At 40.4% G+C, this 26,858-nt stretch overlaps 1 protein-coding gene across 7 annotated transcripts; it reads left to right on the forward strand.

Annotated features, from left to right (window-relative positions):
• The first annotated feature begins 58 nt into the window (after nt 1-58).
• On the forward strand, nt 59-26,356 carry phldb3 (pleckstrin homology-like domain, family B, member 3). 7 transcript variants are annotated; one of them, XM_085471974.1, is made up of 17 exons: nt 59-314; nt 665-737; nt 9,730-9,788; nt 10,853-11,008; nt 11,171-11,281; nt 11,592-11,729; nt 12,156-12,284; nt 14,068-14,241; nt 16,600-16,707; nt 19,392-19,493; nt 19,695-19,782; nt 20,318-20,495; nt 21,644-21,725; nt 22,096-22,245; nt 22,873-23,083; nt 23,350-23,435; nt 25,653-26,356. In XM_085471974.1, exons 3-17 carry the CDS (start codon nt 9,756-9,758, stop codon nt 25,785-25,787), a joined length of 1,881 nt encoding a protein of 626 aa, XP_085328100.1. In that variant the 5' UTR covers nt 59-314; nt 665-737; nt 9,730-9,755; the 3' UTR covers nt 25,788-26,356. The 7 variants fall into 7 exon arrangements, with proteins under 7 accessions (XP_085328100.1, XP_085328103.1, XP_085328105.1 ...); XM_085471979.1 differs by lacking the exons at nt 59-314; nt 9,730-9,788 and adding an exon at nt 349-485; XM_085471975.1 differs by lacking the exon at nt 59-314 and having other exon boundaries at nt 431-737; nt 22,876-23,083.
• Nucleotides 26,357-26,858: the final 502 nt, after the last annotated feature.

Here is a 26,858-nt window from a genome sequence, read left to right on the forward strand (position 1 = left end):
ATCTGTCACAAAATTAGGCCCCCCCCCTAGGGAGTTAATCTGACCATGCTTCTCAGAACTAAATTGGAGCCTGTGCAGTTGTTTCAGCCTCTTCTGTATCAGTATATTATTATATTATTCCCACAGGAGCATGTCATCAAATGTATTTAAGTAGTCTCTTCGCAGAGTATGGCAGCATGCCCAGATCACTCCACAATGAGAAAACCCGGTCAGTTCCCAGAATAGAAATCCCATTTCAGTGCCAGACTTGAACGAAACTCTCCCTGAGGTCTCCACAGCGAAGAAACCGGGTGTGAGGTCTGTCGAGAAAAAAGGTATGCATACTGGTTTGTGACTACCGCTAGCCTTAACACTTTAATTAGTCGGCATCCGCCTTCTCTGTCGTCGCCCTCCTCCGCGTGCTTTCACCTGTTGGTGCCGACAAACCGCTCGCGCTCATCTGTCATTATTTTTCTTTTTGCTGGGAAGGGACTGAATCAAACCAGGTGAGGATTAAACACCAGAAAAAATGCGATAAAGTGAGCGTCGGTTTAACAGAGACAGCAGCTGGCGAGGTCAAAGTAACGCTGACAGTACCTGAAAGTGAAACAGCGTTCAAAAAAAGTTTACTGAAGTGACTCTTCGCTGTTTTTTCCCCCCTCTCGTGTTTTCCCTTCTGACTTAGTCCGGCTTTGTCACTATGCTATGACTCGTCAGAGGACCCGCATGTCTTGCTGAAGTTGGACCACGTTTATCAGGTAAGAGCCGTATTTTTGTTTTTGAATCGGTTTTGTTGTTTAGCAGCAAGTCAGCAGACCTCTCCAGCACACAGTTTTTGCTCTTGGCAGAGAGCCTTAAGCAGGCTGTGTTTAAACCTCAATCTTGACATTACTGTGCTGTTACCAACTTACCAGCGACCATCTTAGAGTATATAATCTCTCCACTCAGAACAAAAGAGAAATTAACACAGTTTCCTCAAAGCAAAACTGTCCTCTTGCTTGAAACCTGGGCTGCGTTAATAAAATGATAGTGTTTCGTAATGTTTCATCCCACGCTTTGACTCACGTCTTATCTTTAAAAATATCCAAAGCAATGTCCTCTGAGATAAATTTCACAGAGTTTATATAAATTTCCCCTTTTTGTTTACAACGACCCGGGGATACCTCCCCTTTTATCGTTCCATCAGCACTCAAAGTAAACAGTGGGTGGGAGAGCGGGCTGAGGTGGGATTGTGAGGATTTGTTGTCTGGAGTCTTCTGCCTTTGGCTTTTACTCCCCAGTCTCAATCACACATGTTTTGTCTGAATGCACATTTGACAAATCTGTGTCTGAGCCCAGTGTCCCGGGTAGTCATTAAAGGATAACTCCTTGCATCACAGTTCCCACAGGTTTACTCAGACCAAAGTACTGCTGTGAATACAGTTGAACTTGCCTTGATGCCAGGAACTGAAACACAGTAGCAGATAAATCACAAGGGCCTTGAGAGATTTTCTCACATTATACCTTAATGCCTGCATTTGCTTTATACTTTGACTTTCTAATGTGTGGGTCTTATTTAAGGCAACAGTTAGATGGCTGTGTGGCTAAGAGAAAGCGTGCTTTCTGTTTGTGATATACAGTATTTTAGTTTGAGTGCAGCTGTGAACTTGCGACAAAGCTCAGGTGTTACTAGTAACACCTGAGCGACAGTGATCACAAAATCAGGATTTTGAAAATGAGGATTCTTGCCATCATGACACGTGGGTTTCAAAATCCAAAATCTGTTTTTTTAAAGTCTGGCTAAAAGAAATGTAACATGACAATCATAATTTCATCAGTTTCTGCAGTAAAGTTTTAGTCTTACGAACACTCTAAAAACCGAGAAGAGTGGAAAATCCACATTTTGTTGGACACATGAGTTTTACTTTCCTTTTGTTTACTTATTGTAAATTACCAAAGCTTAGAACCAACTGATTGCCCAACTAACGGTTGCAGCACTACATTGAAGATGATGCATCAATATATTTTTCAACTTTTTATAATGTGCTCTCTCCTTCTCCTGATTTCAGCTGTTGTGTTTCAGTAAACAGAGGTTGACTTGTTGAAACTATCTTTAAGTGAGAAGAATAATGTTGACCTCTGAATAATATCCTGATTTAAAATAATTCACCATGTTTCTGCTCAGTTAGGGCTCATTACAAGCAGAAAAAACCCATATGAAAGTTCAGAAAACAAAACAATATTGGCTAAAAAAGCTAAATGGAAAGTTCATAATCTTGTCTGTTTATTTCTTATATTAGATAGATTCCTTTATTGTTTAGAGAGCTTATATTAGATATCTTTTATCCCTCAAACACAGTATTTGAAGTACTCGCAACAATACTTTGTCATAGTGTTGGCACTGGATTAAAGCATTTAAAATTGAGCCCATACTTGGCTACAGAAACCACTTATCTGTTTGTTCTACTTTGTTTTTTTCTGATCTCGAAGCCAAGTTCTGAAGAAGAGCCTTGCATTTTCATTCTCTAGGATGCCTCGCACAATCTGGAAAGTACGAATGACAACTGAAACTAATTTTAAAAAAGCTTCATCTTGTCAAGTTCCCATTGCCATCACTAAAAAATAGCTAAACCTGACATTAGCTGGTCAAGAAATTTTCCACTGGAATGTGTAAACAACAGTGGTTCTGCAGTGAGATTTCCAGTAACAGTTGCTTTTCCCAGTTTTTTTTTCTTCTCTAGTCAGCCCATTTTTCATAAGTGAAATACATAATTCAGATGCAGAAGTCTATGTTGTTGTTGTTTTTAGCTGCATCACTGCTTTTGTTATATGCGTTGCCAACCCAGGTGTCAGGCAGGATAGACCGCTCCACACTTAACAGCTGGGTGACGGCCAGGACTGCTTTCACCTGCTCTTCCTGCTCAGAAACTTGTGTGGCGATGACAGCTTTCGGGTCCTCTGTGCTGAGCCAGCAGGAGCCATATGCAGCAGATCCAGAGATTGCTGCAGTCATCCACAGGATTCACTCTGTTAAATTTCAGTAGGCTTTTGGCCCAAATGTCCACAAATACTTTTTCCTCTGCTTCATGAAGGCTAATGAGTGTGCATAAACATTTAAAATGTGCATTGCACACATATAAAGCAGTACCTATTGCACTCTGGCTGAAGCCAGCACTGGAACACTAAACAAAAGATTTTCCAACCAAAATTCATTCTTCTAAAATGAGACCATCACTTTAAGTGTTTTTTTTTGTTGTTGTTTTTTCCTTTGCTGCGAGCCAGAGAGTGTAGCAGGGCCAGTGCGAGTAAGTGGTAAAAAGTGGGACTTCTGTGCTTACATTTTTGACAATAAAATAGGAAATTTATTTTTGTTCTCTGGAAACCTTCTATGAATAAGATAGTGATGTAATGATGTCAGGCTTGCCATTGAGCAGAACCCTATAAGGTCTGGTGATTTGGACTGTGTGATCGAAGCCACAGCCTGTAATTGTGGCTAATAAAAAGAATATGTGACTTGTCCTAATAGGTCGCAAGGCTTAATGGCTGGTTTTGATGTTTTTCCTTCGAAAGATGAGAGACAGCAACTAACTGGAGAAGCCTTTTATGATGGCCATTGAACATGCACTTCTGATTTGTGTCATGCCAATGTACAAGACGCTACCATGCAGTGTAAAGTCACAGTGTATGTATATTTTGGAAAGCCAAACTGATTTTATAACTTACAGATCCTTTAAATGGACAGAATTAATGATGTTTTTGAGTTTAAATTTTAAAAGTATTGCTTCTTCTTAATTGTTCTGCTCTAAAAACTTGCACAGGTAGGTGTTTTGATCATACCCAGTTTAGTATATAAAATCCTATAAATTCCCTACAGTTGTTGTTTGCCTGGGCAAATATTAACTGCTGAAAATCAAACTGTCACTGTATAAGCTGGGTCAGCTCCTACTCATTCAAAAGGATCTGGCTTCTCAGTTTTTTTTAATTGTGTCTGTAAAATTAGTTTGAAGCTGATGCACTTTTATCACTCAGACCTGCATTGTTATACTATTATGAATGAACTGAGTGAGTTCACCTCTAAGCCTTCCTCGTGTGGATTAATTTGGCATTGTAAGCTACCCTGCTCTATACGAGGCACTTTAGCTCACATGCTGCTCATGTGACGTTTTAAACTATAGTTCTCCTGCATTGAACACACAGTGACAGGCTGTAATCAGCATTCACACCCACACAGGGCATGCCATGGTCAGAGCTCTTTTGTCCTGAACAGCTAGTGGAATATTGCTCTTGTCAGTGTTGACTTTATGGTTTTGTGCACACTGTGGTTATCCCCATACTTTTCGTTAGCCACTTACTAATGAGGGGTCCGGATGAGGACAAGGTCATTTTGGAGTGTTATTGGAATGAATTGTAAACCTGTCACAGGCAGCTCTGAGTTTAGAGTCAAAATGAACAAATGGTTTTCCTCCACACTATGTACTGTATTCAGTTCCTTAGAACCATCAAAAAGGAATCAAACTCCTATTACCTCTGTGCTCCGTGTTCCTCCTGCAGTTGATGGATGCACAGCTTTTGTGCTGTTCCTAGCCAGACTCCATAGGCTAAGGCCTGACAACCACTCCCCTGCAAGCACCCACCCTTGAACCAAGTCCATGAAGCTCTGGGGTGGAGCAATGATAACCCTATGGCAGGCCGATTAGTAGTTGACCATGACTACTTCTTCCTAAGGTTGTTTTTTTTTTTTCCCCCCCTGAATGCCTCTTAGTCTGGGCACACCTAAGACCAATTTAGACCTTACTGGGGGGCAAATTGCCCCAGAAAACATAGCTCCTGGGATCAAGCAAGTACGCCAACCCCTCCCCCACGATAAGATGGCAATTAACGGATGGAGCTTAATCATTAGGAAAGGGTAAAGTTGCTACTACTCCATGTCAAAAGGAGCTAGTTGAGGTAATTCAAACATCTGACTTGGATGCCTGCTGGACACCTCCTATATGTGGTGTTTTGGGCATGTGTGCCTGGAACAGACACAGACATAATCTCTCCACACAAGATATGGTGGGGTAATTATGTGTCTCAGCATGCTTGGGAATGCCTCAGTGTACCCTAGAATGAGTTAAAGGAGGTGGCTGCTTATACACCTGAACCCCGATAAGGAGGAGAGGGAGGAATAGCGTCATTCAGTTTCTTTTCAATTGTTACATTCAGTTTTAACCATAAAGCTCCACTTCATAATGACAGTCACTTAGGGCACTTTACATGTCAGATAAATCTTACATTATTATTATGGAGAGAAATCCAGCAAACCTACTAAATATGATCCAAAGCTGAAACAGAAAACATACAAGCCAGTCATTTTGTTGCACTGACACATGCACATAGTAGAAGGTCTTACTGACAGACATAGCTCTCCCTGTTTTATTAAGCTGTTGGTATTACAGTTCTTAAAGGTTCAGTTTATGTCGTGACTCTGATTGAGCCAATAATAAAGTAGCACATGTGTGTAAAATGTGTGTATACGTAGTGAACATGTAACTTCCAAGGGGAGGTGTGGGGATCTTTTCAGTCCCTATTTTGGTGGTGGGGTTGGGAGGATCCCTTTACAGGAAGAAATCTTGAGCAGAACCCTGGCCTCCAGTCTCGGCTGAATTGAAGAATAAGCAAAAGAAAAAATATTCCAGTTTCAGGAACAGATTATTTGAATTTAGATAAGGTTAGCTTTTGTTTGTTAAACCAGTGGGTCAGAGGCATACATTTTATTCTTCAATTTACACGTCACGTGGAGCATTATTGATTTCAACATTATATAATATCAACTTTGACTCATTTACAGTTTGATTAAAACAGCACTTATGACATCATCAGGTTACCTTGGCTCCGGCTTTCAGACTTAATGAGAAACTCCACAGATTGTTACAAGCAAAGTCTCCTACAACTCGCTGGGAGTGCTTCTGCATACACGGACAAGTTGTGTAAAAGCTTTTGTGGCTCCAGAGGGAGCTGTACAAAGTCTGATAAATATCTTCAAGTAATGTGCTGTGAGTCAGCATTGGTTGGGATTGAAGGAGTGCAGGATTGGAAAGGTGTGAGCTCACCAGTTTTCCGTGACCTCCTTATCTCCGCTTAAGTCTTGTAGCTCAAGGCTGTGTTAGCTGCTTCCAGCATACAGGAGCACACACATACCAAAACTGCTATAAGTTCTTGAAATTACAGGCAGTGGCAGCAAATGAAATGTTCCAGAAAAAATCCAATTTGCTGGTTAGTCATGAATCGGGACACAAACCCACATACTGACTCACTTCTGTTTGGATAAGCTGGGATCAAACGAAGTGAGAAGCATCACAGTAAAAGAGCAAGATAAAACTTTTCTGAAGTGAACACACATGCTGTGTGAGATAAAGTGACACGAGTAGCATTTTTCTCATGTCTGCTTGATATGTTGTCGAACAGGCATAACCCCTTCACACTGTTTGTGTTGTGGTGAATCAGATATTGGCTATAAATGATCTGTGACTGATACTTTGCACCGATAGAAGTTAACGTATATGATCAGGCCGATTTCTGAGGGTTACGTTTTTGTTTTTGCTCTGGGGATTCCTTACATAACACGCACGCACACACACACTCACACATACACACACGATCCCACTTGATCCTGAACTGCATCTCCGGTCATTCTCTCTTTCTCTGGCATCTTATTCTCCAGAGGCGCTCCCCTCCCCGTAATCAAGTCCAATTATTTTGGGCACAAAACTCTGCTTTGTTCTTTGATCTGCCTTTCAGGCAGAGCTTTGCTCCCCCTTTTTTTTACTGTCTCGCTCCATCTTGTTTCATTAGTGTTTCTTTTGCCTTTTTGATTGTTTTATTTACACAAACCACCGTGTTAATATGGAGGCCTGGACTTTACTCCTGTATGTCTTGGCTCTAGCATTGATAGGGTATCTTGCTGGACTTTAGTTAGAGGTCAAACACTTGCACTAATGTTTGTTTGGATTATGATGTAATTCACTGTGACGCTCTCCCTGTCCTGTTTTCCCTGAAATTGACAGCTTTCACTGAATATCAGAGGATCAGAGAGCGAGGACCCAACTTTTTACACATTAACTTTCTCTCTTTGTGTGTTACTGTAATTGCCCGAACTGTGATACAAAGCATACTGTCTTAATTCTTTTTGCTTGCATTTTTACTCCTGTTTACTCCTATTTAGTGGCCAAATAATTTATGTAGTCCAGTCTAATATAGGATACATATTTCTTTTATGGTGCCTCTAATGTTCAGGGTTTTGTTTTGTTTTTTTTACATTTCATCAATCTGGGGCCTGTTCTTCGTACCGCGCTAAGTGAGTTAGCTGGATGAGATTGTTGACGATTTCGCGTGATCCTGGATCGTTCGGTTCCCCGAAGCCCATCCGGGACTTGCTGTCATAGCAACAGAGCCGTAAGCGTAAACCTGCTGGGGAGCAGGTTTACTTTATGTAAACAGGATTAGATCGCGGCCACGCAGGTATGTCCGCTTCATTCATACGAAAGCAACAGCGATATTCCACCACTGTTTCACCATAAATAAATAACATCAGTGTAACTAAAGATAATGCAGCACTTGATCCTTTTATTGATTTCATACAGATACATACAGGTCATTCCCTAAAAAAGGGAAATGTACTATTAACATTCTATTACATGTATGTGATTATTACAGATGTAATTCATATTTCAGAGTAGTAATTGTAAATTACTTCGTGTAATCAAGATGAGAGACCACGGCTATAAAAGCGAAGGTGGATTTGGGAAGTCTGTCGCAGTCATATCCTGTCCGTTTACGCGAGCCACCCATTGCGGAAGGTGCAAGATTGATAAGGAGAGTCCTCAGAATTCAGCGTATATTGCGGGACAGACAGGATCCTTTAGCTCAGCGCGACAGTGTGCTCATAGAGAGATATCGATTTTCCCGTGAGGGTATTATTCACTTAACCAACTTGTTGACGAGGGGGTGCAGGACCACCACCTGTCTTTTTTTTGCTCTGCCCTTTTCTTGGTTGCTGTTATGAACAAACAAACAGAGTATTCCAGGGTCTCTTTCCAAGAGACTAAAAGCAATATAAGTGATAAATATTACCATTCTGTAGAATATTCTTATATTTCACTTTTACTTGTTCCCATGTTCTAGTGGGTCCTGTTGTGGCTCTAATGTGAAAGGGGATATAATATAACATATTATAATATAATATAATGTAATATAATATTGGGTAATATAGTGTGATATGATAAATCTACCCTACCGCCTACTGGTGTTGGCCAGAGGGGCCGATGGCGCAATATGGCAGCCTGGCTTCTGTCAGTCTGCCCCAGGGCAGCTGTGGCTACAACCGTAGCTGCCTCCACCAGTGTGTGAATGTGAGAGTGAATGAATAGTGGCATTGTAAAGCGCTTTGGGTGCCTTGAAAAGCGCTATATCAATCCACTCCATTATTATTGTTATTATTGAATTACTTACGAGTTTGATTTGTCAGCAACTTTCTGCCAGCCCTCTCTCCTTGCTTTTGCAGCCTTTGCAGTGTTCCCTTGCGTTTTAATTAAACTCTGAAACTCCTGAAATCCCTCACTCAAGAGTTCTTGCTCTGCTGCCGAAAAATACCGAGCGCGCTCCTTCGACATTTTCGCCGACCAATCAAAGGGTTGCCGATCAATGTTTCTACTATCGATGCGTAGCCCCTGTTGGGCCACCCAGTGATCTCACATTACTTCATCCAGCTATACTAATCGTCAACAACAGGTGTGTTCGGGGAACCGGAATAGCGAGCTCAGAGTTAGCGCGATGATTTGGTCTTGGATGTTTCATTTGATCTTGGATGTAGTAAGCGACGTACGAAGCACAGGGCCCAGGTCTTGAATGAGGTGTTGTGCAAGACTCATTATGGTGATAGGTGCTTGTAGGTATTCTAGGCTGATACGTATGTTTAAAGCAACAATTTGAACAAAATCTAAAACTAATATGTTTTTAAATTATTATTATATTTCTGTTATTTAATACTGTACCATTTCAGGAAATGTTTAAAATAACTTAAGTGTGTTAAATTGTTTTAGCTCTTCACAACAGCTAATTGTCAGCCACTGACACCAGCATATTCCGCCTGATTTGATTACAGACCAGTGTCAGCCAAAAAAGATATGTCGGTGGATCTTTGGGTGTTTGTAATACTCTTGCCCACCCTTGTCCTGGGGTTATCAGGACATAGTTATCCTGTCCTGACAAATGCTGAATCACTATCTTAATAGATGACTTCATTAGTGAATAAACTGTTTAATTATTCAATATTGTTACATAAAATTAATTAGAAATGTTTGTGTAATCAAGCATATGCACATAATATTACAAAAATATTAATATTAATTAACTTTCAATCTATGTCAAAGTTTTGTTACTTTGCTTAGTTGTCTGGACCTCCTTTCATTGGGCTGCTGGTTCTTGGTGTTTTTATTTGTTTGTTTTTCTGTTTTCATGTAAAATGTATGTTGTTATTATTATTTTTTAATAGCTTCTGTCTCGTGGGAGCCTATATATCAGTGTCATACTGTAAACTGTGACTGCACAGGAAAAATAACACACGTCACAGACCATTAATAGTCCTCAGTCACATTTCTCCTTTAGGTACCAGACGTGGTAAAATATCACTCCTGAAACGGAAAGTGCAGTTTCAGCTTGTTTTAGGGAAATACCCTGTATACATACCCCATCAAAAGATAACGCTCACATTTATTTGTGTTTCCTCCACAGACCACTCTACATTCTTAAAAAGGTAGATGAGTCACAGTGATCCAGTCTTTATTTTAAAGGTGCAAATTCTACTTTTTCACTGTCAAGACGTAACATGTTTGTTGTATGAACATTATTGTAATCTATAGCCACATGTAGGACACATCAGCTTTTTTTCCATCCATTATATCACTAGAAATGAGATGTGCCACCCCCTTGCTGGTCTCTGCTGCTCTCTGTCCATGCCTTTTCATCCCTCCCCAGTGCTCTTCCCCCCCCCCCCTCTGGATGTCAGTGTGCCAGTGGTTGTTTGGAAGCTCTCGCTCATATCTTGGCTTAAATTTATCTCTACTTTTGCTCAGCGTGCATTCCCTGCAACCTAATAAGGTCTGCATGGAGGGAAAGGAAGAGGGCACAGAGGGCGAGAGAAGATGGTGGGAAAAGGTTGGACAATAGTAATCAAAAGTATTTTCCCACAAATTTGTTTTGGCCTGTGCACACATGGGTGTTTCTGCTAGGGTTTGTTTGTGCGTGTGTGTAGAGAGAGAGAGAGACCACAAAGATGAGGGTGAAAGCACAAAACATAATGAAGAGATTAGGATATTGTAGGCTGACATGTTCCTAAGCTCTTTGATGTAGCACATCATATGCTCTGTACGTAACAATATTTTCTTCAGTAAATCCACATGAATGTGACAGAGAAGATAAAGTACAATATAACAGTACTTCAAAGCCTTTTCTGATCTTGCTCCTTTCAAATTGTAATTGATGACCATTGAAGCTACAGCAGAACATACTGTTGTTTATCACGCTTGTGTCTACACACGCTGATAGTCCTTCGCTAAGAGAGAGATCCTGAAACCCAACCACAAACCACCACGCATATAGGATATTAACTCCGCTCTTTCACTTCCACTCTTCAAAGCAAGGTGTTTTCACAGACTGTTTTCTGGAAGCTGGAGGGGATTTCTCTGCTTATGCTGCTTTATTCAACCATCCTATCCCCTCAGCAAACTGTCACCTGATCCCTCACACACCTTCAGCCATGCAGCATATTAGATTACTACAATACTCACTAAAGTCAACCAGACACCCCTCCAACCCCACACTCTCCAGCTCTCATTTACTCCCTCCTCTGTTTCAGACTATAGAAATGCCCCAACACAATATGGAAAACTCCAGGAGTCAGTGGCAGCAGGGTCTGCGGCCTCCGTGGATCACCAGAATGACTGAAGGTCAGAGTCCCGCCTCCTCAGGGGCAGAGTCTGACACAGAAAGTAGCAGCGCAGAGAACGAGAAGGTGAGGGAGAGGAAGCTGTCTATGGTGGTGATGTAGTCATTTGTTAGACCTTTTAATTCTGGTTAAAACAATGAATCATCATTGCTGGTCTGAGCCCTTCCCAGCCTAACAGCCTGCATGTGGTCACTCTGTCTGCTCATTCTTTTTCCTGCTTTCTGTCAGACCTTCATTAAAAAGTTGGAGGTGGGTTCACTGAGGGTCCTGCCATCACCCTCCGTGCTCCAACAACGAATCACAGAGATCGAACAGCAGAAGGAAGAGCTAAACATTGAGGTGAGCATGTCACATGATCTGGACAAAAATGTTATGTCACCGTGCAAAAAAACTGCTGGATAAAGTCGCTGAAGAGCTGATAGGGTTAACATGTTATTCCAGTTATTTGATTGAGAAAATTGACTTGGAATTATCAGATCAATTGCGAAACTTGTAAAAGTGGTTTTGATGTTTCTGCTGATGCATGCACATTGAAATTGCAGCGCCGTTTCCAAACTCCACTACAGTCACGATAAAGGAATGCTTAACTCTGACTTGCATAAGGTCAGGTCAGTATGATTCACCTCGGTCGCGTCTTCTACCCTCTTAGCTGCAGCTGGAGATTGCTTTGCTACAAGGAGAGCTGCAGACAGAGAAGGACCGGCTGCACAAACACACGCAGAAGCTGAAGGATCTACAGGAGGAGGCCGGGCAAAGAGAGAAGCACAAACACACAGACAGACAAAAGGTAAAAGATACATGTGATATTATCTAATACAGTTTTAGTATTTTTTTTTCTTTTTAAATACTTAAAACTTGGCAGATGTTATGGGTTGTTTTTTTTTAACCCCTAACCTCCAATGCCACACCTTCATATTTCAAGCCCTCCTAGACTTCGAGTGTCTTAGTGTAGGACTTACACCCCCAGAAGAAACTGGCATGTAGGCTCAGTAATGTGCAGCTAAAGTCAACACAAGATCGTGTCAGTGATAAGTCAGCTCCCATGCATTAACCGTTAGATGTCAAACATGTGACATGTTTTCAAGATAAATATATCCAGCCCTCATTGTAAACAAAGGTTAATAGACCTGTTGCTCTTGTTTCTTTTCAGGCAGAGTTTTTGTTTTGCATTTCAGTTTTTTGCTCGCTCTTTTCTAACTCTCTGTAAATGCAGGAACGAGAGAATCTGGAAGAGGAGCGACGCAGGGTGGAGGAGCTGAAGAGTAGGTGCAAAGAAAAAGAGAAACTGATCCCAAGTCAGCCAGAAAGTCAGCGAGAACAGCTAATGCTGCAGCTACAGAAGGCGAGTAGGACATTTTCAGCATGGGTGGAGGATGACAGTTACAGTTAGTCATTTGGGTGATCCACAGTGTTCTTTTTTTTTTTCTTTCTTCAATCAAAACATCTGCAAAACCAACAGAGCCAGCATCATTGTCATTTCATCTACAATGATGATTCTTCAAAATATGTTAAACACAAACACAAAACTGACCAGCGGGCTTTAGCCAGATAAGATTCCTTGAAGTTGTGGTAATCAAACGTCTGTTTCCTACTTTAGGGTGTGGGCTGTAAATCATTTTTAAAAACTGTATGCTCAAGATTTCCAGTACCACCCAAAAACACATCTGGGTCTTTTCCGTTTTCTGTTTTTAAACATCTAATCCTGCCTTTTTTTAAATATAGAGAGACACAAAAACATCCCAATGGTTGTGTCTCGATGGCAGTTATCTAGATAAAACATAAAACTGCAGCTAATGCTCGGTGTGCTGTTTTGATATATCACAGATACAAGGTGTGTTGACAGCGCTGAGTCTTGCACATAATATTGTCTTGAATACAGTGAGTGATTGTTCAGTACCTGTTCAACCTGAAGTGCTAATGTTTACCCACACCTAAACAAAACACAGGATGTGTGTTTTGCCTGTGAATGTAACAGAACAAGATGAGAAACCTTTTTGTTTAAATCGCATGGTTTAATGACAGGTTTAGTGTTGTCCGGTAGCTGGTTCCTTTCTGTGGTAACTTGTCGGATTTATTTGGAAAGGGCTTCTAGAAAACAGGTTTTTCACAAGTTGCTTCACAGAAAAAAAGCTGCATACATGCACACAAACAGGACCTAAGTACGTGTTGCACAGCACTAAGAGAGCAGGCATTCCAGTGAGGCCGTTGAGTGTTTCAATAGGCAGTGAAGCATTGAATTTTGTGCTTATACTGGAAGTGTGCCTCCGGTTGCCAAACCTTGAGAATAATGAAGCTCTTAAGTTCACTTAACTTTTTGTCCACATAAGTACGTACTCAAGTCTTTTGATTGTACACTAAAAAGTTTGAGTCACAACAAGATGTTTGAGAAGTATTGTGAGATCATGATAATAAAGAAATACAAATAACCTGGAGATTATAAATAAGCTAATTTGGCATTTGTGAGTAGCAGCATTGTGCCAGCAATTGTCAGTTTGATATTACTAGCTGTGTAATAAAAGGTGTTAAACTACTTCTCAAAGGAAGTGTAGCATTGTCGATTGATTTCTCTCTAGTAAACTCTTTTGTCATGTAAAGTGACGATGGAACGAGGCTTGCCAAACTTTAAAAAGTTCTGCACAAAGTTAAAAATATCTCTGTAAGAGCATGAATCAACCTTTAAAGGTGACCATACTCATACATGGATCTGCACTAAAAAAATCCAGTAAAGAGTTCACTCTTATTTATGTTATTATTATTATTATAATCTTGATTGGTGTATTAAATAAGGGTGCTAACAGTGCTAACATCTGGATGTGTGGGGGGTTATTGTTTTAAGCATATAAGTAGAAAAACCAGTGACTGGACTGCATAAAACAGAACGATGGAATGTTTCCATCAATCAACCAGTCAATTCATTCAGTAGTTATTGTTGTACTAGAGTGCCAAAGGCATTGTTTTGTATCTTCCCTCCATCCATTCACTTTTGATTTTCCCACATAAATTTCTTGGGGATGTTACATTCATAAACCTTCTCTTAGGCTCCAGAACAAGACACATTTTAGCAAGCAGTTCACAATAAAAAAGCACCTTTATTTACACAATTTTTTTTTTTGTCTTCATTGCAGGAGAAGGAGGCGATGGAGGCATCAGTTCGGGCCTTTGAGGATTGGGAGTTTAATTTTCTGGAGCGAGAGACCGGCATTGTTGAAGAGGATGAGAGCAAATGCAAGGAGAGAGAGAGTGAAGGAGAGCTTGAAAAGGAAATCTCATGCCAGAAGCTTTTGGTCAACGTTGCACAGGTAAACAGCGCGTCTTTGAGATAGTTTTTGAGACAGTTACACAGCTGCTCCTTGAAGTGTTATCAGGGTCACATGCTTTTTTTTCAGTGTTTACTCTCACATAAATTCCGCATCAGTGCAGACATGTGATGTCATACTTGTGCATACAATAAGTGGATGAAATGATAGGAACAGCTAACACTTGAATATATACCAGTACAACAGTTTTCCAAAAGATCTATAGAAACAGGACCCAGTTCTTTTTGATCACAGTCTGGACAGTCTCCATGCTTCTTTTAGAGACACATAAAGATTGTGGGGTTTTTTTTCTAAAATGTGTTGCACCATGCTCCTAGCTTTTGCTGAAATCTGTTTTCCTCTTTTTGAGAGTTAAAATGAGGAGAAGACCGACCAGAAAGTGAACAGAAGAACCACAAACCTCCAACAATAATCACAGAGTTGTTGGCATCAAACAACAAAGTGATAAATCTGACTCGGATAGCATTTCAGGGCTGTTGCACTTTAAAAGTGAAATTAATCACATTAATCACCACATTAGATGGGTTGTTCTGCTGTACACATAACCTCTCTTTGCAGTTACAGTTCATGCTTGTTTTTATGTATTTAAGGCTTGTTCTTCTTCTTTCGGCACGAGCTTGTACTCTTTACCTCAAAACGTCACCTTGATTATGTCGCACAGCGCTATACAAGAAGCTTAATCAGGCCACCATGAGTGAAAAATTATAGAGCAAAACACATGGAAGCAAAAGAGGAGAGATGATTAGGAGAGTCTGAAAAGATTAAAGAAGATGAGGAGATATGGAAAAAGAAGGGTTGCACAATCCTGACTGAAAGATAATATTGTCGACTAAAAATGCTTGAAATCATGCTTATTTGTGAGGGTATTTTTTAAGAGATTAGCTATTCTGCCCTTGAGCAACATTAAACCAACAAAACTCTTCAGATCAGGATTCCCATGGCAGTTTCAAAAGATCTGTAACATGTTGGCACTTGAATTTAAATTCAATTGTTCAACTGACACGTTGGGTGTGCATACTCTTATTTATGGACTGGGGTGACCGTGGCTCAGGGGGATGGGAAGCGTCCTGCAGGTTTTAGAATCACATGATTAGTTCGTTACCAGGCCTCTGGAGAACTTCAGGACATGTCGAGGAGCTAATTTAGCCATTTAAATCAGCTGTGTTGGTTCAAGGACACATCTAAAACCTGCAGGGACACCGGCCCTCGAGGCCTGGAGTTGCCCACCCCTGCCTTAATTCCTAGTGCAATTTTTTTTCTGTGTTGTCAGGTCATTTTTCTATCATGGTTGGGTGCTGCTTATTCTGAGCTAAATGTTCAGACCCCAGTAATGATCTCATGCTGATTTTAGCAGGCAGCATGTGCTTCGTAATATAACCTGATGATGACACTAACTGAAAACTCATCCTGACTAGCCAAACTGTGTGCCAGAGTGGAGTTAACGTGATTAACGATCTTATGCCTCATTTAGAAGTCTTCTATACTCTGAATAGTCTCACTCTCTCACAGATTATGTCCAATATTTATTTTATAAAAGGAAAGAAACGCACCAATTACACAGAATGACACAAAAACAACATTGCTGACATTCTAAGTCAGAGGATCACCAAAGAGGGATTAATGCTCTTGGGAAATTTTTTTTTTTTGCATGTCAGTAATTGCTGAGATATTTCAAAGTGAACCAACCAAACATGACATGCTAGGATAGCTAAAAGAACTAAACTTAAATTCTTAATAGTTTGTTACTTTGTACACCGGTAGTCTTGACTTACATTTCAATGCTGGCTGTTCCAAAAAGCTGTTCTTCCTTCCAACATTTACAATTCCATAAACATAGATGATGAAAATAATGTTCAGTTGTTTCTCAATTAGCTTCAGAATGTAGGAGGAGGAGCGCAGCCCCGGAGATGAAGGCTGGGATTGTGTGAGAGGGATGCTAGTTGACTCAGCTGCACTGTGGCCTCGATGCACATGACATCTCTCACTCTTACTGCCCTAAAGTGGTGATTTTATATCAGCCATATATTCATTGAAGTTGCTTCTCCAGTCCTGCTCTCCTGTGTCAGTCTTGTGCCTCTCATTAACTTGCAAAATGGCCATTTGATTTGCATTGTGTCTCGGCTGAAGAGATGGACTCAGCTTAGTGACCTGTATTTACTCACAGCGACATACGCACTGTCACATCGGGGGATATTTACTCAATATTACATCACAGCATAATGAAAAGATAAGGTAAACTCAGAACAGCTACATGAATCAGCTACAGCACGTGATATTATCTCGGAGGACAGGAAGCCATATCCAGTCCGCACTGATGGGAATGATTGTCTGAATTTTCAGGAGCAAGTCCAACGGTTAGAGAGACAGCTGCGGGACATGGAAAAGGAGAAAGAGAGAGAGATGAATGCCTTGAGGAAAGAGAAGAGGGAGCTCATACACACCCAAATGGTATGTGGGATTTGTCATACTGTGGGTTTTACTAACTTTTGGTCTTTATTTAACTGGTGTAGTTTCTATTGCGATGGCCACATTTGTTAGTTCTGTTACTTTTCTGTTTTACCAATCTGTTTATTTCTTTTTTGTGTTGTCTGTTCTTGATGTTTCATATGCTGGAAGCAGTATTTGATTATTTGGTTAAGGCACAGCAGGCAGCTAGCTCCTCCTAATGACGGTGGCTGTATTTGAATTTTTTACATTTGACATCGTCATGCCTCTAATTCTTGGTGGCATAGATTCCACAACGTGCTTGAAACACCCCATATAGAGATGGCATCATCATACAGCTACAGCAGATTTTACACTATTACAGTACCAGCAGCCTGAGCCACTGATACAATGCAGGATGGATCCATGCTTTCATGTTATTTACACCAAATTTTGATCCCACCATCCCACAATCTCAGCAGAAATCAAGACCCAGCAGGCCAGCAACAGTTTTCTAATTTTCTGAAATTTTCTAATTAAGAATCTTATGATGAGTGTTTGTTATACAAAGTATAGTGAACGAGGTAAACCGGGAAGTGAGTTCAGATATGAGTTAAATGTTTTTTTAAGCAGCACAGAATCTGTCTGCAGATTTCAGTTCATAGTGACAAACCTGCAGAGGGCTATCATATGACCCTACAGATCCTCTCATTGCTTTAATATCTTTCAACTGCTGCAAATGAACAGGTTATTCATTCTAACGTACTTGTCTACATAAAGCCAATAAGCATTATCTGTCTGAAAAGGTCTAAAAATAACTTTAAAACCTGTTCGGGGGGGAAGCCCTGAGCTGGTGTCCCACTACTACTACTGAATTTGTATAACATTTGTATAGGTTACCACATTGGCATTCACTTGACTTGTATGGATGGTGGGCCAACTGCCAAACCTCCCAGACTTGTTAAAGGGTAGAAATTCAAACCCACATCTACTCCTGACAGTTTCTACAAATTCACCTTAACAGTTGGGCTTCCACCTCGTACAGACAAAGCCTACACTTTTCAGGCAGTTTTTGGTTAACTTCCACCATTCTCATCAGCCTTATTTCAAGCCCCAGCAGGCACTAAATAAAGCCTAGGCAAACTGTGGATTAACTGCTTAGAACCAAGCAGCAGAGAAAGTTGGTGGCTAGTTAATGATTGAAGTAGAGCATTTAACAGATTAAAGAAAACATATTAACACCGTGAGGCAATAAAGAGAAAAACAAAGTTACACGAGAGTCAATATTATTGTACAGAGAAGATTGACTCCAGATAAATGCTGCTGTTGCAGTAGCATAAACCTATATATTAAGTTAGGTATTAAAAACCTGAAACAAATTAACCAACCTCTATTACTGGTTACAGTTCCTTAAGTGCATAAATATGTTTTTATTCAATCTGAGCACAACTTAACAAAGATCAAAAGAGTTGCACTGCTAGCAAAACTAAAGCTGGATCCAAATCTCTAAATCACTTGTGAGTAGTGAAAGATTTCCGAAAGTCTAACATGTGTCCATGACCCGTTTCTTTCTTTTCAGTTCAGTTTCGTGAAACATCTATCCAGCTCTGAGTATAGTCCACGCTGTCATGTGTTATGTGTTTTCATTGTCAGTCAGTGGCTTCCATTTAATCGGAGTTATGATTGCACCAGTAAAAAAAAAAAAAAAAAAAGAGCAGGAGACAAGATCTGGATGAGTAAAAGGGAAAATGAGACAAGCAGAGGGAGGAGGCGAGAGTGAGCGAGGAAGGGAGAGAGAAAGAGAGAGAGCAAGAGAGAGCGAGATTAACTCAGACTAAAAGGAGGGAGGGAAAGGGGTAGAGAGGGAGGAGTAAGCAACGTGAGGGAGGGTGCTGCAGTTGTGAATGTGTGGATGTCTGAGAGAGAGAGAAGGCAAGCTGGGAGAAGTTTCACATCCTTGCAGCGATTGGTAAGTAAAATGACTGCACTCGAGTTGATTTGTGTGACTGAGGGTCTTTAAAATAGCGTCCGTCATGAAACTGGATTAATGTGAAGTTCATCAGCTGTTGTAAATAAGAGAGGGGACTGAAAAAGGGAGGGCAGAAGGGAGTGGCAGTACAGAGGAGGAGAGTGGGAGAAGCAGTGTCAGACAACATGGCCAAGTGTGTATGACTTTAATATGACTGCATGCAGGATGTGGTTTGCTTGTCACAGATGTGTTGGGAATTTTAGTGCTCTGAGCTGTTTGTGTATTTGTATATTTATTTGTGAAAACAGTTGGATTGTATTGTGTCAAGAAAGCTTTTGAATATTTATCAAATCCCTTAGAAAACAACACTGATGTATGTGCAGCAGATGTTTAACAGCCACACTTCTGCTGCCAGCATGTGCTGTTGTGCTGAGTAGTGAAAGAGGCGGACAAGGGTTAAACAGTGGACTGCATGTAGTGACTGAATTGCTCATGTGTTTGTGAGTCAAGCAGGGAGAGGGAGGGATAGAGGGGAAGATAGTGGAGCTGTGATAATTTTTTAACTCATTACAATCCCTCCTGGAAGTTTTAATTCTCAGGCAGATGTGGTATGTTGAGAACGTGTTTTGCTTTACGGTTACAGTTGGTGAAAATGAACAGATTGTATTTGTACCCTGTAGCCAGTGTTGATCACAGATGCTTTACTGAGGTTTGGAATTTAAACCTGGCTTTCAAACAGGTTCGCAAAGACAAGAAGCCGCTCACCGACTGGTCTGACATCACCAGCTCAGCTCCCTGCATGATGTCTCTTTCTCCTCTGACGGTTCACAAGCCTCCGCAGGTATGCAGCTTGTCACACAGGTTTGGTTTTTTGTTTCTGCAACAGTTAATGTCATCATTTGGTCTAATGTCATAATTGACATTTGTGCTTTAATTCAATTACTGATTTCCAAAACATGTGCTGATAGCTAACAGAAAGATCTGAGATGACAGTGTCTGTGTTTTGAATGTACTTTAAGCACACTGTCTTTTTATTTTTTAGGATCCAAGCAAAGAAGGTGTCAGTCTGCCCAGGAGACGAAGCTCGCATCGCAATAACAGACTAAACGACAGGCCGGTGTCAGCACAAGGTGAGTCCAATTTTTCTACCTCACTTTGTCCTCCTGATTGCTCAGGCTGAGATGTTTGTGATATAGAACAATAAACATGTTCTCTCTGCACCCTTGTGCTCATTTTGTCTGGTCTGTTTGCTCAGTTCCCTCCCTTTTAGTCAAATCAAAGGCGTGTCAGTAGAGTTGGCAGGTCGTTATTACATTGGTTTTGCCTGTGCGGACCAGATGAGCCTGAGAATCATCCATATACTTAAGCCTTAAATCTCCCCAGTAGTATCTGTTTTTCACATGCCCATCTATCTGTCATTAAATAGTAGCCGGATCTTCAGGGTCATGTCACGTCTTGTCAGGAGTTTGCTCTTCTTCTTAATCCTCTAAGTCTCTTCCTGAAAATCATATCTGACTCTTCTTGTATGTAAAATATAAAATGAGTGAGTTAACATTTTGATACCACATGACGGATTTCTCTCATGCCGAATCTTATAAAAAGCTATTTATGCTGACCAATGCATGTTGTTCTCACATGTCTCTTTTTATTTCCTTCCACTTTCAGTGCTGGTAAGGATGCATCCTGACAGCCAGGCCCCAGAGGCTTTCACATCCCCTGTCCTGTCCCATAGACTGAGCAATGGGCACAGCAGTGGGCACGGCAATGGGGACAGACCTGGGGCCAGCAATGGTGGTGGAGTCCTAACTCCATGTAATAGTACAACAAGCTCTCGTGCTGCCAGGTCAGTGTCTTCACTTTTTAAAAAGCAAATGGGGTTCTTTAATGCATTTTTCAACGTTCATGTACTAGGTAATTATATTCACATGCAACCAGAATGGATTTTAATTGCTATTCTTTTGGCCCACTGAGTGGAGAAATGTAGCATGTAAAGGGTTTTTGCGCCATAATTCACATTTTTAATACAAAAAATATGTATATATAATTTGACACTATTAATTAGTGGGTCCTGGTTTGTGGTCATCAAGTATATTTTCAGACACACAAGGCACTATAACCACTTGGCATCAGGTTGCTCCATGACCACAGTTTCTGTTTGTTATGTCTTTACTATAGCAGATAAAACCATTTTTGATAAATTAGGATACTTTCAAACACATTGTGGCAGCAAAGTGCAACAAGAAACCCTCTTAATCAGGCCAAAATTGCACGAACACACAATATAAACCACGTTGGGTGTAAAATCAAAGTGGGAGCAACCGCATTTTGCTATTAACTATTTTCCCACGGCTGTTGTTTTGTTTTCTATCCATATTAGATTCAGTAATTGGTTGAGCATTTTTACTATATTGCATTATAAATTTTTCCAGTTGGAATAATGGTCAAAGGATGGATTTCAGATTGGGCCAAAATGACCAGATTATTTTATGTTTTTTGGCTTATTAGCAACACACGTTGTGAACTTGCATACAACAGCAGCAACAGTTGAAGGCGTACTTTGTTGTGTTACTGGAAGTAAATGGGTGTAGGGCTGTCTGTTAATGATAAAACATTTGCAAATGAACATGGGGCTTGCGCAGCAGCAGAAGATAAGGTTAGGTGTCGGTTGAGGTGATTGCACTGGTGTTACAAGTCTGTTCATTGAATAGTATTGGACATACTACATGATGGGTTTCAGGAATACTTCATGATGTAGCACATGTCATGATTTGGCCTTTTGCATTGTCGCATCCTGTTAAACACTAGCTCAATCTTTGCTGATGAGAAGCTTGAGTCTGGTTGATTATGCTTCATATGTCCATTTAATTCTACTGATAACTTGTTAAACAAATGCAGCTAATTGGATCATTTTCTAAAGAATTTTTTTTTTTTTATTTAAACTAACTGTATAAAGCTTTTGTACTCAATTATATTATTACTTTTTTCTTACAGTCCATGCCTTTTGGATCTCATTGAGATTGAGAAGAAACTGAGAGAAGCCAAAGCAGAGAGAGAGAGGCTGCTCAGAGAGCGGGTGAGTCACCTGCTGTGGGAAACACTCGCTGACACCTCTAATCATCAGCGACACACTGAATTAGATACGCCTGTCTGATTACTGACATCCACTCAGCTCCAGGAAAGTAGACAGCAGATGTTTGGAGTTTTGTAATGCATGTTTGTAGCACTGGCAGTTGGAGAGACTAAAAAAATGTGCATGCATATGAGAGTTTCAGAGAATTTCAAAAAAGGAATGGGAGGATTTAGAGTGTAACTCTGATTTCAGTTTCCTTTATGCTTTTGCATGCATACCTCCAGCTGGGTTAAACCAGTGTCGCTTCCGTCTTACTGTGTTACCTTGGAAATGGTTTGGATAATAATTTGTTTTGATGTGCGTGTGAACTCAGGAAGATCAGCAACGGTTGCTGTTAGAGGAGAGAAGACAAAGAGAGCTTAATTGTTCCAGAACAGAACCACCAGAACCAGAGACCCCACAAAGACCAGAGCCAGAACCTGAAGAGCAACAACGGGTCATCTCTTCCCCAAACTCCTCTGAGGTATGAATGAAATTCAAACTACAAGTTAGTGAAAAATATTTTGTTTTCCTTGTAAAATGATTAAACCTAATGCAACAGACACGCATATGTAGTCCTTTTAATCCATGTATTCTCGATGTTCTTGTCGAGACCTGATGCTGACATTACCCACAATACAAGGAGTTTCCACGAAACTCTAACGCGGGATTGTTAGATTAGTTTTGGGAATTGTTGCCTCACAGTAAGAGGTTAGAATCCACCAACTGGCTGCAGCCTTTCTGTGTGCAGTTTGCATGTTCTCCCCGTGTTTGCGTGTGTTCTCTCCGGGTACCCTGACTCCTTCCCTGATAAGGAGAAGCAGAAGCGAATGGATAAAATGTTTCTATGGCGGTACCAAAAGACAATGCAAGCTTTGACGCTTATGTCACCTGTTTTGTTGTTATTCTGTTTCATTTTTCATGATTTTATAACTAACTGACTTCCAGCATCTTTAACCAAGACATTTACATTTTTATCATCTCATCCTTGGGGTTTGGGGACCCAAAACAAGTGTAACCACTATAAACTCCAATAGGAACTGGTCAGTTTATCATGGTAAATTGACTGTTTGTTTTTTTCAAGCTTCTTTAAAGTCCATTTGTCTTCCAGCAGCGTAGCCTGCCCCTCTTCCTCTCTCCAAACTTTGACCTGAGGGCCCATGTGGAGTCTCTGGGTCATGGAGTGACTGGCTGCACGGAACTGCGGCTGACGTCTCGACGCTGTGCGGGCTTCCTGACCAAACGAGGGGGGAGGGTCAAAACCTGGAAGAAGAGATGGTTCCTGTTTGACATGGACCACAGACGACTAGCCTACTATACAGGTTAGACTGGTTGGAGGGGTGTGCTCGCTGACTCTGTGTTTGCCTCTTTGTTTGAATGAACCTTTCTCTGTCACGCTAGGAGGTGGTCAGACTTATTATAAGATTACATCACATCAAAGTTTTTATTCTAAACATTTTTTAAAAAATTTTTCTTACGTTTTATTGTGCTTTGAAGAAAGAACAAGGAATTATTTTTTTTTTAAATTCACATTGACTTAAATATTCAATATTAATGTTCTAAAATTCCTTTTTTGCCTTTGCTGCAGACTGTGATGAAAGGAAGCTAAAGGGAGTCATTTATTTCCAAGCAATAGAGGAAGTTTACTACGACCATCTACGAACAGGCACCTCTGTGAGTTCTCATATTTTACACAACTGGACTTTAAATAAATCTGAAGTTTTTCATGTGTTCCTGAGCACAGACCTTGGATCAGAAGGGCAACAGTTTGTAAATGTAGCTTAAACTGCACTGGACTCATTTTGTAGAGGTTCTAAAGTCATTTCTTGACATGTCATCCAGTCATAAATCCGTCAAAACACTTTCAAAAAATATTTCTAGAATCTCTTTACAGAATGTTTTCAGGACCAATATTTATAATGATTATTAAATATATTACAATAGCGCAGAGAGGAAGTCCAATAAATATTTTCTTCCTCCTGAAACGTACAGTTAACACAAACAAAACAACTCAAGTAGAATTAAGATGACTATCACAGGTACACACATGTGCGTTTGAGTTTATTGTAGTATGTAAACCAGTTACAAAATTTGTTTTGCTACCTTATATTTCCAAATAGTTTTGTTTATATGATATGACCTGATACATGTACCATCATATTTGAATAGACTAGAAATCAAAGGTAGGTTGTTGGTAACATTAGTACTGCTTAGTAAGACTTTTATTTGGTGCTCACAGGCATCTTCTAAGAAAGTAATAGTGTCAACCCTCTTACTTACAGTGACCTTATTCACCATGTAGGAATAAATGAGGAAAAGAAAATCCTCAGGGAAATAGTTTGTGGTCAGAAGATCCTGTTCTTTTCTTAGTTGTGTGAAACAGGTGATTATCAGTCTGCACTTATACAACAAATAGAGGCTAAGTTAATGCTGCAAGACAGAAATGAGAAAGATGGTTAAAAAGTACAAACATTATTGTAACATTAATCTCTTATTACCAGACTTTTGTTCTGCTGGGCAGCGGTTTTACTCGGATATACACTACCAGTGAAAAGTTTGGACACACCTTCTCATTTAATGGTATCTATCTATACAGATAGAGAGATAGATCTAGCAAAGAAAAAAATGATAAATAACTCTAAATATACCTTGCATTTTAGATTCTTGATAGAAGCCACTGTTTGCTTTGTTGACAGTGCTGAAAACCCTTGACCTTCTCTCATTGAGCTTCATGATCACCTGGAATGGTTTTCAGTTCACAGGTGTGCCTTGTCAGGGTTCATTTGTGGAATTTCTTGCCTTCTTAATAGGCTTGTGTTGTGCAGAAATTAGGTTGGTACACAGCTGACAGCCCTATTTGGTTCTTGCCATGATTCTAATAGTTGTCAATCAGCTAAGTAAAGGGAAACAACAGGAAGATAGGAAGACTAAGAGTCACCTCTGCTGCTGAGGATAAATTCATCTGAGTCACCAGCCTCAGAAATCGCAAGTTAATGAAAAGCAATGAGCACAAGATATTTTTTGGGACCAAGAAACACAAGGAATGGACATTAGACCAGTGAAAATCTGTGCTTTGGTCTGATGAGTCCAAATTTGAGATCTTTGGTTCCACCCGCTGTGTCTTTGTGCAACGCAGAAAAGCTGAACGGATGTTCTCTACATGCATGGTTCCCACCATGAAGCTTGGAGGAGGTGGTGTGATGGTGTGGGTATGTTTTGCTGGTGGCACTGTTGGGAATTTATTCAAAATTGAAGGCACACTGAAACGGCATGGCAACCACAGCGTCCTGCAGTGACATGCCATCACATCCAGTCTGCGTTTAGTTGGACCATCATTTATTTTTCATCAGAACAATGACCCCAAAAACACCTTTGGGCTGTGTAAAGACTATTTGACAAAGAAGGAGAGTGATGGAGTGCTGCGCCACATGGCCTGGTCTCCACAGTCACCTGATATAAAGCCAATCGAGATGGTTCAGAATGAGATGTACCACAGAGTGAAAGCAAAATGACCAACAAGTGCTCAGCATGTCTGGGAACTCCTTCAAGACTGTTGGAAAATCATTTCAGATGACTTATGAAGCTCATCGAGAGAATGCCAAACGTGTGCAAAGCAGCAATCAAAGCAAAGGGGGGCTGTTTTGGAGAATATATAATTCTTTTTTTGCTTGCTACATAATTCCACGTGTTCATTCATAGTTTTGATGCCTTCAGTGAGAATCTACAATGCAAATAGTCATGGAAATAAAGAAGAACGATTAAACTAGAAGGTGTGTCCAAAATGACTGGTATATCTTAACAAACAAAACAAAAAAAACATTACCACTAAGCAAAAAAAAGCTGCTTCTTCATCAGCTGATGACGGTTTCATTGTCTGTGCCTTCTTTTTAGTCACCACGGCCCAGTCTGACGTTCTGTGTGAAGACATATGACCGTCTGTTCTTTCTGGTGGCTTCCAGTGCAGTGTCCATGCGGATTTGGATGGATGTTATTGTCACAGCAACAGACGAGCATAGTCGTTATTAACTTTTGAATTTACAATCCTTGCTTCTAGGCAGGCAGCGCAAGAGGGCTGTGTTTCCCTCTCTGCTGTCTAAGGTCTGATTTTGTTGAAGATCCACCTCAGGAGCTCATTCTATACCTGGACTCATGAATATGTGAATAAAGTGCACGAGATACAGATGTGGTTAAACTGAGTTGTGGAAACTGTTACTGACAGAGTGATTGATGGCGACAGAGGTTCACCAGCTGCAATCCACAAGCAGCTTCACTCAGCAGCTTGCACAATGGGTGTCTGTTACTGGGAGGTGTTAAGCTGAGTTTTACCTCCCTCTCCTGGTCACAATCCAGCATTACAAGAATGATGTACACTACGCAATAATACACTACAGCAGGTGGTGAACATAATAACAACTCCTGTGCAATACTATGCATTCCACTGTAACAGTCCAAAAATAAGTGCACTTAAATTAGACTGTCAGAGGCACGTCGAGGTTAAACACTGTGACCGTTTTGTGTTGTAATATGTTTTGGATTGCTTTATATTGTCAGATGTTCCCATTAAAATGTCCAAATTTCTCTCAGTTTTTATTGAAGATGCATTGTAAATGACATTTTTTAAAATTATTTATTATTCAGAAATTTTTATGGGTTTGATTTTCATATAAATGAAGACATACACTGTTATGCACTATTAAAATTTTATTCATAAAAAAAAGTTTTATCTGCATTTATTCATAATAAACTTTTTATTGTAAGATGGTTGCAATAATAAATAATTCTGACGAATGAATGTGGAAGTTACAGATATGATCCAGTTTGTCATCTTCTTGTCATCATCTTCTTTCGGCTGCTCCCTTTAATGGCTGCCACAGCAGATCATCTGGCTCCATGTCACCCTGTCCCTGGCATCCTCCCGTGTTACTCCAACCCTCTGCATGTCCTCCTTCACTACATCAACAACATCCTTTGTCTGTTATCAACTGTTGCTTCTCTGCAAGATTGAAATGTCTATGCCAGGGGTGCCCAATCCCGGTCCTCGAGAGCTACCGTCCTGCAGCTTTTGGTGCATCCTTGTTCCCACACACCCGAATCAAA

This window comes from Copadichromis virginalis, linkage group LG11 (assembly GCF_057382275.1).
Source record: "Copadichromis virginalis isolate Kocher_CV1m ecotype Utaka linkage group LG11, C_Virginalis_male_GT1.1, whole genome shotgun sequence".
Classification (NCBI taxonomy): Eukaryota; Metazoa; Chordata; class Actinopteri; order Cichliformes; family Cichlidae; genus Copadichromis; species Copadichromis virginalis.